General features: G+C 41.1%; 1 protein-coding gene across 1 annotated transcript in view; it reads left to right on the forward strand.

Moving 5' to 3' along the window:
* The first annotated feature begins 639 nt into the window (after nt 1–639).
* LOC110501889 (contactin-associated protein-like 5) overlaps nt 640–21310 on the forward strand; it is a 128754-nt gene continuing 108083 nt past the window's right edge. Inside the window, exon 1 of the mRNA XM_021579744.3 lies at nt 640–1138. Coding sequence (XP_021435419.1) covers nt 1066–1138 — 73 coding nt within the window. The 5' untranslated portion in view covers nt 640–1065. The remainder of the gene's footprint in view (nt 1139–21310) is intronic.

Raw genomic sequence — 21310 nt, forward strand, 5'->3', positions numbered from 1 at the left:
AATAAACTGAGAGAAGAGAAAACTGCCTGTGTTTCTTTGTAGCGTCTCTGTAGTCTGTGCAGTCTGAACATTTAAAACACACAGCCTTTGGCACAATATCTTGAGAGAAACTGCAATATTAAGCCAAACAAGTTGGTAGACGTAGTTTTGAAGTATGAAGTTTTCATTTGAGCCAGGTCTGCTAGCAGCTTGGTATTCACTGTAAAGGAAAGCTGTTATTTTTACAGTATTTTTGGGGTATTAGCAACGGTAAAATACTCTGAAATGTCTTACTCTAGTATACTGTAAATGATGGTGCATTGTGAGAAAATGTTGTTGGTGGTGAAAAAAATGGCTTAATTTCGAATTGTACTGTAATTCCACCCCACAGAATACCATACCGTATCTTTGGAGCACCAAAAACCTTTTGACCGCTAGTGAGTGCATGATATTGTTGTTTCTGGTAAAGAAGAGTCCCCCATGTCCCCTCCCCAATCCCACTCCCTCTTTCCTCCCCACTCCCTTGTCCACTCCCCAGTCCCTCTCCCCTCCCAGCCCCTCTCCAGTCCCTCTCCCCTCCGCAGTCCCTTTCCCCTCCTCACTCCCTCTCCCCTCCCCAGTCTCTCTCTCCCCATTCCCTCACTCCTCCCCAGTCCCTCTGAAATATTTTGCAACCTTCAAAAACTGTCATAACTAATGCAAAATATGTAAATCTTGCTATACCATTGCTAAATCGTGCAGAATGTGCAAACATAAACTCAAATTGATTAAAGGCTTTTATGAGAGAGAGTTAGAGAGCGAGCGAGAGAGAGAAGGAGAGAGAGAGAGAGAGAGAGAGAGAGAGAGAGAGAGAGAGAGACGCACCGATGTGACGGAGCATTGGCAGCAACAGCAGCAGAGTAAGCGCACTAGGAAAGGATGTTGTGCGCGCGCTGGCAGACCTGCCTCTTGATGGTTCTGTAGTTAAGAGGTAAAGTCGAAGCAGCTGGAATTATACCACACTGCACGGAGGCACCATCGGAGTTATTTTCACTCAAAGACTGCGGATATACAGAAGCCTGGATATCTGTGGCGAGCAAGGTGGAAATGTCATCTCTGGCCATCGCCTTCAATCTCACCGTGCTCGGCGTCCTCAGTACTGCGCTGGCGGCCAGTCATTGTAAGTAACTTGACAAAACTACAACATATATTGTAAAAAGAGAGTTGGTTCTGTTTTCTAAGTTTGTATGGTCGTTTTTTTTTCTGGCAATTCTAAATCAGCAGAAATGTCAATAATGCCACGTCCGCCCCCAACATACTGTATGACTGACTACTCAGTCACACAAGCTTCAGAGAGGTTTTCCATAACGTGCCGTTGTCTCTACAATTGCAGTGTATTTAAACTGATTATTCGTGCATTTGTGGACGACTTATCGATTGTTCAGATCAATGAATATCCTACACTTCATGTTCTTGGGAGACATGTTGTGAAACATGTCATTTTGAATGGACATGACATGTGTCGCATAGATCCATCTTTCTCACATTGGTAGTGAACATAGTTCTCTATTAACGGATCTGTGGGCCTACATTTGAATTTAAGTTTTCAACAGCACTTTTCTACCTCTGGATTTGTGAAGCCCTTGCGAAAAGGCAGCAATGTTTCTGTTTTTTTTTTTTTTTTGTAGGCTACGGTTTATTTTAGGGACCGCACTAGAGCGCTATACCTACTACCTGTAATGTGAACCCAATTCGACTGGACGGCTATGCTGCCAGAGAAGCACATGCAGCATGCCATGCTTGTCAAGCGCAAATACTGTATGTAGGCTACAATCGGTGTTAGAATGTTTCCGCTGTCACTAGAGGTCAGAATTAGCTTTGAACAGAGGATACAATTGATCATTTTGAAGTGGAATGATACAGTTCTGAACACTACTGTATGTTCTCAAAGCTAAGAAAAGTATGACATGTTCCCTCATCTAAACAGTATAGTAGACAGTATGCCAGAACCTCATCTAAACAGCATATAGTACAACATGAAAGAGCCTCATCTAAACAGTATACTGTACAGCAGTATTTTCCAATCTTACTCCTCAAGTACCCCGACAGCACATCTTTTTTGTTGTGGCCTCGAACAAGCACACCTGATTCTACTTCATCATCAAGTCCTTGCTACAGCAACAAAAAAAAAAATGTGTACTGTTGGGGTACTTGAGGACTGGAGTTGAAAATACTGCTGTACAATATGACAGACGTCACCAAAGAGTTGTCAACATAAAAGGTTCAGTATTCAGTAGAAATAATATCAATTCATAATTCATAGCTTATTTCAGACTTGATAAATAAATGCAATTAAATTAGTAATCAATTTCTGATATTGATTTGGTAGCACTGGAGTTCTAAATCCCTTTACTGTTTCTGTGCAATTCTTTGAAACCTTGTTTCAAACAGGGAGATGTTGTCTAAATGGCATTATTGAATGCAATATAACCTTGTTTAAGGTTAAGGAAAATACTGCTGTGTATTGGGCTTTGCTGCTAATGTTAGTGCCTGGCACCTGTTTAGCTATACGGACACGACTAGTGCCCAAATTGATGACGGCTGTCACGCAGCAAGAGTCAAGTGGAGTCGAACGGATTTGCTTCAGTCAGTCATCCTGATGAGCCCTTCCCAGCTAGCTAGTTCAGTCAGTCGTCTTGATGAGCCCTTCCCAGCTAGCTAGTTCAGTCAGTCGTCTTGATGAGCCCTTCCCAGCTAGCTAGTTCAGTCAGTCGTCTTGATGAACCCTTCCCAGCTAGCTAGTTCAGTCAGTCGTCTTGATGAGCCCTTCCCAGCTAGCTAGTTCAGTCAGTCGTCTTGATGAGCCCTTCCCAGCTAGCTAGTTCAGTCAGTCGTCTTGATGAGCCCTTCCCAGCTAGCTAGCTAAGGCTTGTAGCTAAAAAGTAGAAACTTCAAAGAGATTTTGAAACTTGTGAGTGTTCAGAATCATTCAATTTTTAATTGTAATTGTAATTTCTATTTTTTTTTAACTAAAATGTAGACGTTAATGCCATAGTTGTACATTTTGGGTGAGAATCAGTACAATAAATGTGCTTTAGCTGTCACCTTGGCCTGAGATTGGCTACACTATCTAGCTACTTCCCTTTCCTTACTGGCCTTATAGTGTAGTCAATATCTAGCTACTTCCCTTTTCTTACTGGCCTTATATTGACTACACTATCTAGCTACTTCCCTTTCCTTACTGGCCTCATATTGACTACACTATCTAGCTACTTCCCTTTCCTTACTGGCCTTATATTGACTACACTATCTAGCTACTTCCCTTTCCTTACTGACCTTATATTGACAACACTATCTAGCTACTTCCCTTTCCTTACTGGCCTTATAGTGTAGTCAATATCTAGCTACTTCCCTTTTCTTACTGGCCTTATATTGACTACACTATCTAGCTACTTCCCTTTCCTTACTGGCCTCATATTGACTACACTATCTAGCTACTTCTCTTTCCTTACTGGCCTTATATTGACTACACTATCTAGCTACTTCTCTTTCCTTACTGGGGAGCAAAGCACACTGGCCTGTGTTGTTGTGTCCCCATTGAGCAGTAGACTATATCACAGTGAATCTCTCCCCATTGAGCAGTAGACTGTATCACAGTGAAACTCCCCATTGAGCAGTAGACTGTATCACAGTGAAACTCCCCATTGAGCAGAAGACTGTATCACGGTGAAACTCCCCATTGAGCAGAAGACTGTATCACGGTGAAACTCTCCCCATTGAGCAGTAGACTATATCACGGTGAATCTCTCCCCATTGAGCAGTAGACTGTATCACGGTGAATCTCTCCCCATTGAGCAGTAGACTGTATCACAGTGAAACTCCCCATTGAGCAGAAGACTATATCACAGTGAAACTCCCCATTGAGCAGTAGACTGTATCGCGGTGACACCCAGATGAGTACCAACATTACAATTTTTCTTCTCGTTTCGGCTGCTATCCTACTATCAAAAATATAATCAAATGGGATGGAACAAATTGGCCACATTAGCTACTGCCGGAGACACGTGACAGACTAGAGCTGCCTGGTTTGAAGCAACTTGTCGGCAACCACCTCGATACAACACCATTGTACTGGTCATTCACATTTAGTTTGCAGCGGCCTGTTGTTACGTTAGCTAATTGGCACGTCACGGTGACATCCAGATGGTGACCAATATTACTTTCTCCCTCGTCCATCGAAATAAACATCACTTTCTTTTACAAGAAACAGCGCCATGCTGCTGTTGTTGCCAGCAAGCCACGAGCCAGCACAAACTAGCTAGCTGGGATTGAAGGCATCATCAGCAGCAGTTGAATGTCTCCCGTCAGACAGTAACTGTGTTGCTGTTGCTCTCCGTGGTGCTGGAAGGCATCCTGAAGGGGGGGGGGGGGGGGGGGGGGTGTTAGTGCCTCAGTTTGACCGGCCTGCTGCTCTCCTCTGTTAGGGTCAGTCTTATCAAGTTAAGCTTCTGTTGAACGGTCCTCCTCCCAGGCAGTGCTCTGATCATTATGGGTCATTCTCACTATCCTTCTCCCCAAATTTGAAACCTCAAAACTCAAGGAAAGGAATGAACTCAACTCAGCACAGAATGCTTAAAAGACTGATGGATCTGATATGAAAATGTCCATGTCTTGGTCAGTGCTTCTTACAGGGTGTTATACTTACAGTAGGTTATACTTACAGGGTGTTATACTTAAAGTATGTAATACTTACAGTAGGTTATACTTGGAGTATGTTATACTGACAGGATGTAATACCTACAGGGTATTATACTTACAGTAGATGATACTGTAAGTAGGTTATACTTACATGGTGTTATACTTACAGTAGGTTGTACTTATAGTCTGTTTTACTTACAGTAGGTTATACTTACAGTAGATGATACTGTAAGTAGGTTATACTTACAGGGTGTTATACTTACAGTAGGTTGTACTTATAGTCTGTTTTACTTACAATAGGTTATACTTACAGTAGATTATACTTACAGGGTGTTATAATTACAGGATGTTATACTTACAGGGTGTTATACTTACAGTAGGTTATACTTACAAGGTGTTATACTTACAGTAGGTTATACTTATAGTCTGTTATACTTACAGTAGGTTATACTTACAGTAGATTATACTTACAGTATGTTATACTTATAGTCTGTTTTACTTACAGTAGGTTATACTTACAGTAGATTATACTTACAGTAGGTTATACTTATAGTCTGTTTTACTTACAGTAGGTTATACTTACAGTAGATTATACTTACAGGGTGTTATAATTACAGGTTGTTATACTTACAGGGTGTTATACTTACAGTAGGTTATACGTATAGTCTGTTATACTTACAGTAGGTTATACTTACAGTAGATTATATTTACAGGGTGTTATACTTAGACTGTTATACTTACAGTATGTTATACTTACAGTAGGTTATACTTACAGTAGGTTGTACTTACAGTATGTTATACTTACAGTAGGTTATACTTACAGGGTGTTATACGTACAGCAGGTTATACTTACAGTATGTTATAATTACAGGGTGTTATACTTACAGGGTGTTATACTTACAGTAGGTTATACTTAAATTATGTTATATTTAAAGTAGGTTATACTTACAGGGTGTTATACTTACAGGGTGTTATACTTACAGTAGGTTATACTTATAGTCTGTTATACTTACAGTAGGTTATACTTACAGTAGATTATACTTACAGGGTGTTATACTTAAATTATGTTATATTTAAAGTAGGTTATACTTACAGGGTGTTATACTTACAGGGTGTTATACTTACAGTATGTTATACTTACAGGGTGTTATATTTACATGGTGTTATACTTACAGTAGGTTATACTTACATTATGTTATAATTACAGGGTATTATACTTAGAGGGTGTTATAGTTACAGGGTGTTCTACTTACATGGTGTTATACTTACAGTAGGTTATACTTAAATATGTTATACTTAAAGTAGGTTATACTTACAGTAGATTATACTTACAGGGTGTTATACTTAGACTGTTATACTTACAGTAGGTTATACTTACAGTAGGTTATACTTATAGTCTGTTATACTTACTTTCTGTTATATTACAGTAAGTTATACTTAAAGTATGTTTTACTTAAAGTATGTTATACGTACAGTAGGTTATACTTACAGTAGGTCAACTTACAGTAGGTTATACTTACATGGTGTTATACTTACAGTAGGTTATACTTACAGTAAGTTATATTTACATTGTTTTATACTTATATGGTGTTATACTTACAGTAGGTTATACTTACATGGTGTTATACTTAAAGTAGGTTATACTTACATGGTGTTATACTTACATTGTGTTATACTTACAGTAGGTTATACTTACAGTATGTTATTCTTACATGCTTTTATACTTATATGGTGTTATACGTACAGTAGGTTATACGTACATGGTTTTATACTTACAGTAGGTTATACTTACATGGTGTTATACTTACATTGTGTTATATTACAGTAAGTTATAATTAAAGTATGTTATACTTACAGTAGGTTAACTTACATGGTGTTATACTTACAGGGTGTTATACTTATAGTAGGTTATACTTATAGTAGGTTATACTTATAGTAGGTTATACTTATAGTATGTTATACTTACAGGGTGTTATACTTACAGTAGGTTATACTTACAGTAGGTTATACTTACAGTAGGTTACACTTTCAGGGTGTTATACTTACAGGGTATTATACTTACATGGTGTTATCCCTACATTGGATTATACTGTAAGTAGGTTATACTTACAATAGGTTAAACTTACAGTCTGTTATACTTACATCAGGTTATACATACAGTATGTTATACATATAGTATGTTATACTTACAGTAGGTTATACTTACAGGGTGTTATACTTACATGGTGTTATACTTACAGTAGGTTATACTTTCAGTAGGTTATACTTACAGGGTGTTATAGTTACAGGGTGTTATACTTGCAGTAGATTATACTTACAGTAGGTTATACTTACAGTAGGTTATACTTACAGTAGGTTATACTTATAGTAGGTTATACTTACAAGGTGATATACTTACAGGGTGTTATACTTACAGGGTGTTATATTACGGGGTGTTATGTTATAGGATGTCTAACAGATGACAAAAATAGAACACTCACTTTACTGTTTACCCTTTCTCTGTGTGTGTGTGTGAGTTACTGACTGGTTGCATGCATGCATGGGTACTGTTGGTGTGCATTTGTGTGTGGCTAATTTAATTTCATGGCCTAACAGTTCAATGACCTCGTACATCAGTTGTGATAACTCCTGATCTTCTCATCCTGTAGTTAAAGGATTTGGTCTTGAGTCAACTATCTGCATCGGCCTGAAGCATGAAACGTGACATTTCCATTCAATCACCTTTTGTTCTAGCAATTAAGGATTCATAAGTAGCACAAGATGGTTTACTGTTCGTTTCTGTATTTAGTTTATAAAGTTATAAATAGGTATAGCAAATGTCTAAAAGACATAACATAGATAGTGATTTCCAGTAAAACACTTCTTCCACAATGAACCATTTGACCATGTGCACGTACTGTACGGTCTGTTGATCTGCCAATCATTCATGCATTTTGGCTCCGAAGATTTGTTTTTCTTCCTCATGTTCGTCGGAAGCCAAAAGATTCAGTGGTGGTTGTAATCCGTTACAGGAAAACATTTCCACCCAACGTCCGTGAAGTAATCCAATTTCCTCGACAGGTAAAGGCTGACTTTTCTTCTTACTTTTGTAGAACACTGTTTGGCTAAACTAGTGAAAAGGGTTAGGGTTAGGTTTAGGATTAAGGGTTAAGGGTTAGGGGTTAGGGTAAGGGTTAGGTTTAGGGTTAGGGTTAGGTTAGGGGTTAGGATTAGGGTACACTCTTTGGCTAACCCAGTGAAAAGGGTTAGGTTTATGGTTAGGGGTTAGGTTTAGGGTCAGGGGTTAGGTTTATGATTAGGGGTTAGGTTTAGGGTTAGGGGTTAGGTTTAGGGTACACTTTTTGGCTAACCTAGTGAAAGGGTTTATGGTTAGGTTTAGGGTTAGGTTTAGAGGTTAAGGGTTGGGGTTATGGGTTAGTGGTAGAGTTAGCGCTTAGGGTTAGGGGTTAGGGTTAGCGTACACTGTTTGGCCAACCTAGTGAAAGAGGTAGGGTTAGGGGTTAGGGTTAGGGGTTGGGGTTATGGGTTCGGGGTTAGAGTTAGCGGTTAGGAGTTAGGGTTAGGGTACACTGTTTGGCCAACCTAGTGAAAATGGTTAGTTTTTTAGGGGTTAGGTTTAGGATTAGGTTTAGTGTTAGGGGTTAGGTTGAGGGGTTAGGGTTAGGGTACGCTGTTTGGCCAACCTAGTGAAAAGGGTTAGGGTTAGGTTTAGGGTTAGAGGTTGGGGTTATGGGATAGGGGTTAGAGTTAGCGGTTAGGGTTAGGATTTAGGGTTAAGGTACACTGTTTGGCCAACCTAGTGAAAAGGGTTAGGTTTAGGATTAGGTTTAGGGTTAGGGTTAGGTTTAGGGGTTATGATTAGGGGTTAGGGGTTAGCAGTTAGGGTTAGGGTTAGGGTAGGTTAATATTGTTTCTAAAATGATCGTCTGACTGTTTATCTATGACCATGAAGTGACTAAGATATTAAAATATACAAGGGATCAAGGGATAGATGCTTATATAGTACACACATATATATATATATATAACATAATTATAAACACATATATAAGTGGTTAGGTTAAGGTTAGGGGTTAGAGTTTGTTTTAGGTCTAGGGTTAAGGTTCATTTTAGGGTTAGGTATGTTGTTTGGCCAACCTAGTTAAAAGGGTTAGGGTTAAATTTAAGGTTGGGAGTTAGGTTAGGGGTTAGGTTTAGGGTACACTCTTTGGCTAACCCAGTGAAAAGGGTTAGGGTTAGGGGTTAGGTTTAGGGTGTAATTTTTTTGCCACTGAAATATCACATGAATACACATTAGACATGCCAAAATGTATAGAATTGCAAGAAAATGTGCTTTAAAACTGCAACATTTTCTTTGCGCCCAATGACAAAATGTGTAGAATTGCAGGAAATAAGCATTAAACCTAAATTCTCTCCACCAACAAGAGGGCTGTGAACAGTTTGTGTCTTGAACAGTGAAATAACATTGAAATAATAATTCCAAGCCTTTTATGTAGACAGAGAGAGAGAGAGAGAGAGAGAGAGAGAGAGAGAGAGAGAGAGAGAGAGAGAGAGAGAGAGAGAGAGAGAGAGAGAGAGAACTGTGGTTGTGATAGAAGCAAGTTTATACTTTTGTGTAATGGGACTCTACATAGACTCTGTTGCTTTGGTATTTTTGGTATTTTTTTAGGATCCCCATTAGCTGTTGCAAAAGCAGCAGTTACTCTTCCTGCGGTCCACACAAAACATGAAACATAATACAGAACATCAATAAACAAGAACAGCTCAAGGACAGAACCTCATATTTTGTTTTTAAAGGCACATGCAGCCTACAGTTGAAGTCTGAAGTTTACATACACCTTAGCCAAATACATTTAAACTCAGTTTTTCACAATTCCTGACATTTAACATTTAAAAATTCCCTGTCTTAGGTCAGTTAGGATCACCACTTTATTTTAAGAATGTGAAATGTCAGAATAATAGTAGGATAATTATTTATTTCAGCTTTTATTTCTTTCATCACATTCCCAGTGGGTCAGAAGTTTACATACACTAAATTAGTATCTGGTAGCATTGCCTTTAAATTGTTAAACTTGGGTCAAACGTTTTGGGTAGCCTTCCACAAGCTTCCCACAATAAGTTGGGGGAATTTAGACCCATTCCTCCTGACAGAGCTGGTGTAAATGAAAATGGTGCCGGAAGAAATGGCAGCAGTTTTACGGGCGCCCAACCAATTGTGCTATTATGTGTTTTTATCCCGCGTTATTTGTAACTTATTTTGTACATAATGTTTCTGCAACCGTATCTTACGGCAAAAAAGAGCTTCTGGACATCAGGACAGAGATCACTCACCTCGGATTAGACAAAGATTTTTTGTTCAACAAACAAGACGCACAAGACATCCTCCAAACACCCGGCAGGGCCGACATCCCCGTTATTTGAAAGAGGAAGCGACGCAGGTACAGAGGACCTGCGGTCTGTGAATATCTGTAAACAACAGCTGGTGCACAAAATCTAAGGAAGATTTTGCTCGTCTGAATTAGAGTATATTGTGATAAATTGCAGGCCACACTACTTGCCTAGAGAATTTTCAGCTATACTTTTCGTGGCTGTTTATTTACCACCACAGGCAGATGCTGGCACTAAGACTATACTCAGTCAGCTGTACAAGAAAATAAGCAAATAGGGCTTGCAAACTATTACAGACTAAAGGGAAGCACAGCTGTGAGCTGCCCAGTGACACAAGCCTACCAGATGAGCTAAATCCCTTCTATGCTCGCTTCGAGGCAAGCAACACTGAGGCATGCATGAGAGCATCAGCTGTTCCAGGCGATTGTGTGATCACGCTCTCTGTAGCCGACGTGAGATTACTAGGACGTGTGCTCTGGGCATGTGCTGACCAAATGGCAGGTGTTTTCACTGACATTTTCAACATGTCCCTGATTGAGTCTGTAATACGAGCATGTTTCAAGCAGACCACCACAGTGCCTGTGCCCGAGAACACAAAGGCAACCTGCCTAAATGACTACAGACCCGTAGCACTCACGTCTGTAGCCATGACGTGCTTTAAAAGGTTGGTAATGGCTCACATCAACACCATTATCCCAGAAACCCTAAACCCACTCCAATTTGCATACCGCCAAAACAGATCCACAGATGATGCAATCTCTATTGCACTCCACACTGCCCTTTCCCACCTGGACAAATGGAACACTTACCTGAGAATGCTATTCATTGACTACAGCTCAGCGTTCAACACCATATTACCCTCAAAGCTCATCACTAAGCTAAGGATCTTGGGACTAAACACCTCACTCTCCAACTGGATCCTGGACTTTCTGACGGGCCGCCCCCAGGTGGTGAGATTAGGTAGCAACACATCTGCCACGCTGATACTCAACACTGGAGCTCCCCAGGGGTGCGTGCTCAGTCCTCTCCTGTACTCCCTGCTCACTTACGACTGCATGGCCAGGCACGACACCAACACCATCATTAAGTTTGCAGGCGACACAACAGTGGTAGGCCTGATCACCGACAATTACGAGACAGTCTATAGGGAGGAAGTCAGAGACCTGGCCGGGTGGTGCCAGAATAACAACCTATCCCTCAACGTAACCAAGACTAAGGAGATGATTGTGGACAACAGGAAAAGGAGGACCGAGCATGCCCCCATTCCCATCGACTGGGCTGTAGTGGAGCAGGTTGAGAGCTTCAAGTTCCTTGGTGTTCCACATCACCAACAAACTAGAATGGTCCAAACACACCAAGGCAGTCGTGAAGAGGGCACCACAAAGACTATTCCCCCTTAGGACACTAAAAAGAATTGGCATTGGTCCTGAGATCCTCAAAAGGTTCTACACCTGCAACATCGAGAGCATCCTGACTGGTTGCATCACTGCCTGGTACTGCAATTGCTTGGCCTCCGACCGCAAGGCACTACAGAGGGTAGTGCGTACGGCCCAATACATCATTGGGGCTAAGCTTCCTGTCATCCAGGACCTCTATAGCAGGCGGTGTCAGAGGAAGGCTCTAAGAATTGTCAAAAACCCCAACCACCCCAGTCATAGACTGTTCTCTCTACTACCGCATGGCAAGCGGTACCGGAGTGCCAAGTCTAGGACAAAAAGGCTTCTCAACAGTTTTTACCCCCAAGCCATAAGACTCCTGACCAGGTAATCAAATGGCTACCTGGACTATTTGCATTGTGTGCCCCCCTCCCCCTCAAATGCTGCAGTGTATGTTTTGGATGTTATCTACCACCTGCACACCATTGTACTGGAAACATTTGCCTTCAACCACACCAACTTGAATAAAATATTTTGCAGCGTTCAGTGCCCCTCACCGACTTGTCCAAACTATAGTTTTTTAACAAGTAATTTGTGAAGTGGTTGAAAAACGAGTTTCAATGACTCCAACCAAAGTTTATGTAAACTTCCGACTTCAACTGTACATATCAATGCATACATACTATCTAGGTTGAATAGGGGAGAGGTGCTATGCCGTGAGGTGTTGCTTAAGCTGTTTTTTTAAACCAAGTTTTCTGTTTATTTGAGCATAATGAGATGGAAGGAAGTTCCATGCAATAAGGGCTCCAAATAATACTGTACGCCTTCTTGAATTTTTTTCTGGATTTGGGGACTGTGAAAATACCCCTGGTGGCATGTCTGGTGGGATACGTGTGTGTGTCAGAGCTGTGTGTAAATTGACTATGCAAACTATTTGGCATTTTTTTAACACAATGTTTCTCATAAAAATATGAAGTGATGCAGTCAGTCTCTACTCAACTCTTAGCCAAGAGAGACTGGCATGCGTAGTATTTATATCAGCCCTCTGATTACAATGAAGAGCAAGACGTGCCACTCTGTTCTGGGCCAGCTGCAGCCTAACTATGTCTTTCCTTGCAGCACTTGACCACAGGACTCGACAATAATCAAGATTAGACAAAACCAGAGCCTGCAGAAGTAGCTTTTTGGAGTGTGGTGTCAAAAAAGCAGAACATCTCTTTATTACTGCCAGACCTCTCCCCATCTTTACAACCATTGAATCTGTATGGTTTGAACATTACAGTTTACAATCTAAGGTAACACCAAGTAATTTAGTCTCCTCAACTTGTTCAACAGCCACACCATTCATTACCAGATTCAGCTGAGGTCTAGAACTTATGAAATTATTTGTACCAAATGCAATGCTCTTAATTTTAGAGATGTTCAGGACCAGTTTATTACTGGCCACCCATTCCAAAACAGACTGCAACTCTTTGTTAACCTCTAACATTGGCTAATATATGAATGGTATCGGATGTTATCAAGTTATTGATTTCATGAACCTTATTTCTAATGCTACATATATTCATATGGGCTATTTTCAGCCCTTTCCTGTGGGGCTTATCAGAGATAGATGTAATACTCAAAAGAGCAAACAAAACAAGAGAAAATAATATGCATTCAGCAGGACATTAATCAATTGGTGTGTGTGTGTGTGCTGCGGGATTGACGCTACGAACCCATAGGCTTGGCTCTATCATCCCCTCCAGGCTTCGAGGAGGGAGGGTGGACAATGAGCCTGTCATAGCGGATGTAAGCAATGTCCCCACACGCTCAGGCAGCTTTCATGGCTGGGATAAGTTCTTTCCTCTTCGAGCGCACAGCTTCAGGATAGTCCTCATTGAGGAAGATATACGTTCCTCCCAAGTTCTTGCCTCTTTCCAGAACAGCTACCTTGTCCTTGAACTTCAGGAACTTGACCGCTATCGGACTGGACCTATGATCTGGGCCGGTGGTGGGTTTTCCAGTCCTGTGGGTGTGTTCCACCTCAATCTTCCTGTGGTCCATCTTCAATTTCTCAGAGATCATTTCCTTCACTTTGTCCTCAGACTCAGTCCAGGTCTCATGTGGACATTCTTCAATTCCGTCCACAACCACGTTGTTCCGCCTTCATTGTCCTTCGAGAGTCTGATTTATCTGTCATTGTTATCATGGATTCACACACAGAACTGCTGTCTTCTCTCAATGACTTACAGATTGTTGTCATCTTGCCGTTCTCCTGTTTCAACTCATTGAACTGTTCTTCAGGTCCTAGATAGGTTGTCCATTATTTTATTAGTAGAATCCACGAGTATTTGGAAAAAACACTTGAAACTATTTTCGTGTTGTTGTAACAACTCTTTTTGTTTGTTTAAAATATCCTTCACCTGTGATAGACAGACATCACTGTCCTCAACGGTACTCCCGCCAGCTTTGGTCTTTGTCATGGTAGCTAGCAACGTAGGTTACGCTGCTGCTCTTCGCAGTTCCAGACAGGGTGGGTCACAGGAAAGATTGAAAACAACAAACAGCAGAGATCTAGACAGCCACAAACCCGGGACAATCCGTGGTACAACATTATCTTGTTTAGGGCTGCCACACTAGCAAGAGAGTAAACAACCGTCTCATATTAACTTATTTCTACTAGAACTGGTACTGATTGATGCACCACAAATGCCTGGGAAATTAAAAAGTTGTATGATAGTCGTGTAGCTAAAGAGTTAAAACAAGGAGAGGATTTTATTCTGACAGAAGCACTCAAAAGGTTAAAACATTATATGTAAAGGGATTCACTGTATTTATGAAAGCAGCTGTCGAGAGCTGTGATAGATCATGTATTAGGGCTTATGACAAGTGGATCTACATAAATCAAAGACATACATTTGCATCCATAATTCATTGCCCTCTTGGTGGCAAATTTTACAGCCGGGCCAGTAAGGGCCTCCTAATTTCACATTCCTAAGACATCCCCACTCTCTGTGGGGGATTGTGGACTTTTGACCAGAGCATTAGTGTGATAAGGTATTTTACCTCAAGTGTTTTATGAGGTCAATCATGTGAGGAGTTTTAATGAAGTCACCCTGCTGGGAGGGAGAGTAGGGTTGTGAAGGTTGCCTTGGGCTAGGAACAGCAAGGGGGGTTTCATTACAAAAGCTCATACTTATAGTACAACCTCTGACATACTTCCCTAGGGTCTGGCTCCAGCATACTGCTCCAGATCCTGTCAGTACCATGGGGAAATGATCCTGTCAATACCATAGGAAAATGTGCCTTGACGACCCACACAGAGTCAAAGGGATTTATTCAAGAGCACATATTAGACACACACCTACACTCCTACACACACTCCTACACGAACACACACAACTACAGTACTACACACACCTACACTCTTACAAACACACCTACACTCCTACACACACACTTACATAGGGAGGAAGTGAGGGCACTCGGAGTCAGGAAAACAACCTCTCACTCAATGTCATCAAAACAACGGAGATGATCATGGACTTCAGGAAACAGCAGAGGGAGCACACCCCTATCCACATCGACGAGACAGCAGTGGAGAATTGGAAGGATTTATGTTCCTCTGCGTACACATCACGGACAAACTGAAACGGTTCACCCGCACAGACAGTGTGGTGAAGAAGGCGCAACAGCGCGTCTTCAACCTAATGAGGCTGAAGAAATTTGGCTTGTTACCTAAAACCCTCACAAACTTTTACAGGTGCACAATCGAGAGCATCCTGTCGGGCTGAATCACCATCTGATAATTTTGCACGCCCAATTTTTCAGTTTTTGATTTGTTAAAAAAGTTTGAAATATCCAATAAATGTCGTTCCACTTCATGATTGTGTCCCATTTGTTGTTGATTCTTCACAAAAATACAGTTTTATATCTTTATGTTTGAAGCCTGAAATGTGGCAGAAGGTTGCAAAGTTCAAGGGGGCTGAATACTTTCGCAAGGCACTGTATATATATATATATATACTGTATTTTATATCTATTGCATATTGCCTATGCCGCTTGGTAATTGCTCATCCATATATTTACATGTATATTTTCTTATTCCATTCCTTCACTTAAGTATATTTGTGTGTAGTAGGTAGTTGTTGTGGAATTGTTAGATTACTTGTTAGATATTGCTGCATGGTCGGAACTAGAAGCACAAGTATTTCGCTACACTCGCAATAACATATGCTAACTATGTGTATGTGATCAATAAAATTTGATTTGACTTTGATTTTTAGATACACACCTACACAGACCCCTACACTCCTACACACACCTACACTACTACACACACACCTACACTATTACACATACACCTACCACTACTACACACACAAACCTACATACACACCTGCACTCTTACACATGTAGGGCTGTTACTGTGACCGTATTACCGCCATACCGGTGGTCACAAGTCATGATGGCAGTCAAATTCCATGTGAACGTTTAGTCACGTTATTAGGCTTCATCAAGCTCTGATGCTCTCTGATGGTCATTAGTTGTCTACCAAACGTGCTAACTGTCTGGTATTCAGCACTCTATTGTCCCTCTAATCACTCTAACATCAATGCAAATGTATTTGAAAATCACATCAAACACTTCATGAGAGCCCATGAGCTCAGGTTAATCCTCCTGTGAACGGGACCGTTGTCATCATCTGACACTAATTAGCATAACGCAACGGACATAAATCTTCCTAGAAAATATTCCTATTCATGAAAATCACAAGTGAAATATATTGGAACACAGCTTAGCCTTTTGTTAATCACCCTGTCATCTCAGATTTTCAATATATGCTTTACAGCCAACGCTAGACAAGCATTTGTGTAAGTTTATAATTGCCTAGCATAGCATTATGCCTTGCTAGCAGCAGGCAACCTTGTCACGGAAATCAGAAAAGCAATCAAATTAAATCGTTTACCTTTGATGAACTTCAGATGTTTTCACTCACGAGACTCCCAGGTAGACAGCCAAAGTTCATTTTATTCCCAGAAGATAATTTTTGTAGGCGAAATAGCTCCGTTTGTTCTTCACGCTTGGCTGAGAAATCGCCCGGAAATTACGGTCACCACAACGGCTAAAAATATTCCAAATTAGCTCCATAATATCGACAGAAACATGGCAAACGTTGTTTAGAATCCATCCTCAAGATGTTTTTCTAATATCTATTCAATAATATATCCGTCGGGACAATTTGTTTTTCACTAGGACCGATTGGAATAATGGCTACCTCTGTATTTTACGCAAGAATCTCTCTCGGAGCCACCATGTGACCACTTACGCAATGTGGCCGCCTATGTCTATTCTTCAACAGAAATGCGTACAACTACGTCACAATGCTGTAGACACCTTGGGGAATACGTAGAAAGCGTAAGCTCGCTGATGGTACATTCACAGCTGAAAAGGGAGTCATTGGAACGCAGCGCTTTCAAAACCTGGGGCACTTCTGGATTGGATTTTTCTCAGGCTTTCGCCTGCAACATCAGTTCTGTTATACTCACAGACAATATCTTTACAGTTTTGGAAACATTAGAGTGTTTTCTATCCAAAGCTGTCAATTATATGCATATTCTAGCATCTTGTCCTGACAAAATATTCTGTTTACTTTGGGAACGTTATTTTTTGAAAATACTGCCCCCTAACACCAAGAGGTTATTAAGCACATAGATGACGTAGATTTTTTTCCGCTGCCCTTGTTGAGACAGGTGCATGATAATGGTCCATTCTAAATCAAACAAATTTCACACATATATTATTTAGTATATGTAAAGACAAAATTACATTTTGTGACAATATTAGTCTATAACTTGTGAATGATGCCCAGCTTAAGGCAAAAAGTGCATAGTTATTCTAGCGATAAGCTTGGCACATCTAGCCACTGGGATTTTTGCCCATTCCTCAAGGCAAAACTGCTCCAGCTCCTTCATGTTGGATGGGTTCCACTGTTTGACTAGGCCATTCCAAGACATTTAAATGTTTCCCCTTAAACCACTCTATTGTTGCTTTAGCAGTATGCTTAGTGTCATTTTGCTGCTGGAAGGTGAACGTCCGTCCCAGTCTCAAAACTCTGGAAGACTGAAACAGGTTTCCCTCAAGAATTTCCTTGTATTTAGCATCATCCATCATTCCTTCAATTCTGACCAGTTTCCCAGTCCCTGCCAATGAAAAACATCCCCACATCATGATGCTGCCACCACCATGCTTGGTATTGCTTGGGATGGTATTCTCAGGGTGATGAGAGGTGGTGGGTTTGCGCCAGACATAGAGTTTTCCTTGATGGCCAAAAAGCTACATTTTAGTCTCATCTGATCAGAGTACCTTCTTCCATATGTTTGGGGAGTCTCCAACATGCCTGTTGGCAAACACCAAACATGTTTGCTTATTTTTTTATTTAAGCAATGTTTTTTTCCTGAACACTCTTCTGTAAAGACCAACTTTGTGGAGTGTATGGCTTAAACTGGTTCTATGGACAGATACTCTAATCTCCGCTGTGGAGCTTTGCAGCTCCTTCAGGGTTATCTTCGGTCTTTTTGTTGCCTCTGATGAATTCCCTCCTTGCCTGGTCCGTGAGTTTTGGTGGGCGGCCCTCTCTCGGCAGGTTTGTTGTGGTGCCATATTCTTTCCATTGTTTTATAATGGATTTAATGGTCCTCCGTGGGATGGTCAAAGTTCTATATATTTTTTTCTCACCCAACCCTGATCTGTACTTCTCCACAACTTTGTCCTTGACCTGTTTGGCGAGCTCCTTGGTCTTCATGTTGCCGCTTGCTTAGTGGTGTTGCAGATTCTGAGGCCTTTCAGAACAGGTGTATATATACTGAGATCATGTGACAAATCATGTGACACTTAGATTGCACACAGGTGGACTTTATTTAACTGAAGGTAATTGGTTGCACCAGATCTTATTTAGGGGCTTCATAGTAAAGGGGGGTGAATACATATGCACACACCAATTTTTTTTCATTTCTTTTCACCAATTTGGACTATTTTGTGTATGTCCCATTAAATTAAATCCAAATAAAAATCAATTTAAATTACAGGTTATAATGCAACAAAATAGGAAAAACGCCAAGCGGGATGAATACTTTTGCAAGGCACTGTAGCCCACTGCCTTGTGCACATTGCTGCGCTCATAATGTGAAGAAACAGCCAAACAATTTAACAACATTTTAAGCTAAACTATCTCATCTGTTGCGTCAAGCATATTACTTAAAATTATTACTTTTTGATGCCAGTCGCTGTATTAATTTGAGATCTATCCATATCCCACAACTGTCCCGGACTATGTTTGGAATATTTATTTATCGCACAGAACACCTACACACCTTCAATCTTACACACCTACACATCTACACCCACACACCTACACATCTACACTCTTTACACACACACACCTACACACACACACACAACCTACACTCTTACACACCTACACACACACACACCTACACACACACACACAACCTACACTCTTACACACCTACACACACACACCTACACATCTACACTCTTTACACACACACACCTACACACACACACAACCTACACTCTTACACACCTACACACACACACACACACACACCTACACACACACACCTGCACACCTACACTCACACACCTACACACACACACACACACATAACACACCTACACGCACCTACACACCTACACATATACACACCCACACAGACACACCTACACTCCTACAGACACACACCTACACACATACACCTACACTCCTACATTCCCACACACACCAAAGCGTGTGCATGGGGACACACACAAGACTGTCAAACATTGCAAGCCATCCAACCGTTGAAACCCTAGAAAATGTAAATGGATAGCTCTTATTGTAGATTGACCACACAACGAGCGTAGTTACAGTATGAATGAACTTGGGAGGGAAGACAAATGCAATAGCAGTGACATATGATCATAATTCTCATCTTTGCCCCAGACTAAATTATTCCAGGTTTTTCTATAGGGGATCATTTTAGACCAGGGAGTGATTGGTGAATCTAGAGATGACTGAAGCATCTTTAAGAGAAAGACATGGTCTGAAATGCCCTGGATAAAAGCACCATCACTCGCCCCTTGTCTCTCTTCAGATCTCCAAGACAGATGAGATCCATTCAGAGATCAGGGAGTTAGGAGGAGGACAAAATGTCACTATAATTTATGCGAGGGATGTTGTTGGGTTGTTGTTTAATTACGATGGGGCCAGTCTTATCAGCTGATATGCTATATTTCCAAAATGATAATCAGCTGTTGACTTGCTCTGAAGAGGACATTGGGATAAACCGTTATCATCATCAGGATCATGATAGTCTGACTCACCATGCTTAGCGCTCTGCCAGGATCACAGATAATACAGATTATGATATGCCCTGGTGAGACTTAGAGGGCATTAAAATGTTTGAGTTGGCAAGACACTGAGGACAGGGCAATGATACACAGTTCGCACAGGGACAATATAGCTGTCTTTATCCTGAAGGGGTTTCTATAGGAATTCATTACAAGCACAACTGTTCTGGATAAACACACAGCCGTAATGTCTACCAGACTTATCTTGTTCAGGCCACACTGTGTAAACCATTGCTTTTTGTACTGATGACAACGTGGCTGTTCTGAACCTCACCTCATTCTGCACCTCAGGTGTTCTGGGTGAATTGAGTACTAAGGCAAAGAGAGGTAGAGGGAAAAGGTTGTTCTTCCTCCCCATGAGCTCCTGATCAAATTAGTGTTATGTTTTTGCTAGTGCCTGGTCCGCTTTGATTTACCGTAGGTTTTTGGAATGTGGTTTGATACATTGTGTCATACAGTATGACTCACACTCAAGTAAATTGTTCATTCTTTAAAATAGGTCTGCAGGGCAGAGTCTTATTGCTGTTCTGTTATTCTGTTTTATCACACTGGATGGTAAGGGTCTAATGGTTTTGAAGTGTCAAGACTAAAATGCAATTTGTCTGTATAACACAATGACCCACACATACAAAAGAGCATTTACATGTTCATTGCTATGAGCTATTTTATAATAGTTGTGGTGTCTTTTTTTTCAAACTAGTGTCCTTTTATGTCCACATTGTATTACGTTACAGCCTTATTCTAAAAGGGATTACACACATAACACATAACTACAAAGCAAAAACCGTTTTTTGAAATTGTATCCCCTCCCCATAAAATATATGAAATATCACATTTAGGGGAGGAAATAAACACAGGTGAGTGAGTCCAGGTGAGTGTAATGAATCGCTGATGCACGTGACGAGGGGAGCCTTTACTCAGTACTTTGTTGAAGCACCTTTGGCAGTGATTACAGCTTCAAGTCTTCTTGGGTATGACTCTACAAGCTTGGCACACCTGTATTTGTGGAGTTTCTCCCATTCTTCTCTGCAGATCCTCTCAAGCTCAGTCAGGTTGGATGGGGAGTGTCGCTGCACAGTTATTTTCAGGTCTCTCCAGAGATGTTAGATCGGTTCAAGTCTGGGCTCTGGCTGGGCCACTCAAGGACATTCAGAGACTTGTCCCGAAGCCACTCCTGTGTTGTCTTGGCTGTGTGCTTAGGGTCATTGTCACGTTATAAATGGAACCTTGGCCCCAGTCTGAGGTCCTGAGCGCTCTGGAGCAGGTTTTCATCAATGATCTCTGTACTTTGCTTCATTCATCTTTCCCTTGATCCTGACTAGTCTCCCAGTCCCTGCCGCTGAAAAACATCCCCACGGCAGGATGCTGCCACCACCATGCTTCACCGTAGAGATGGTGCCACGTTTCCTCCAGACGTGACTCTTGGCATTCAGGCCAAAGAGTTCAATCTTGGTTTCATCAGACCAGAGAATCTTGTTTAGATGCATCTTGGCAAA

The sequence above is a fragment of the Oncorhynchus mykiss genome, chromosome 22 (assembly GCF_057628025.1).
Source record: "Oncorhynchus mykiss isolate SJ-2025 chromosome 22, ASM5762802v1, whole genome shotgun sequence".
Classification (NCBI taxonomy): domain Eukaryota; kingdom Metazoa; phylum Chordata; class Actinopteri; order Salmoniformes; family Salmonidae; genus Oncorhynchus; species Oncorhynchus mykiss.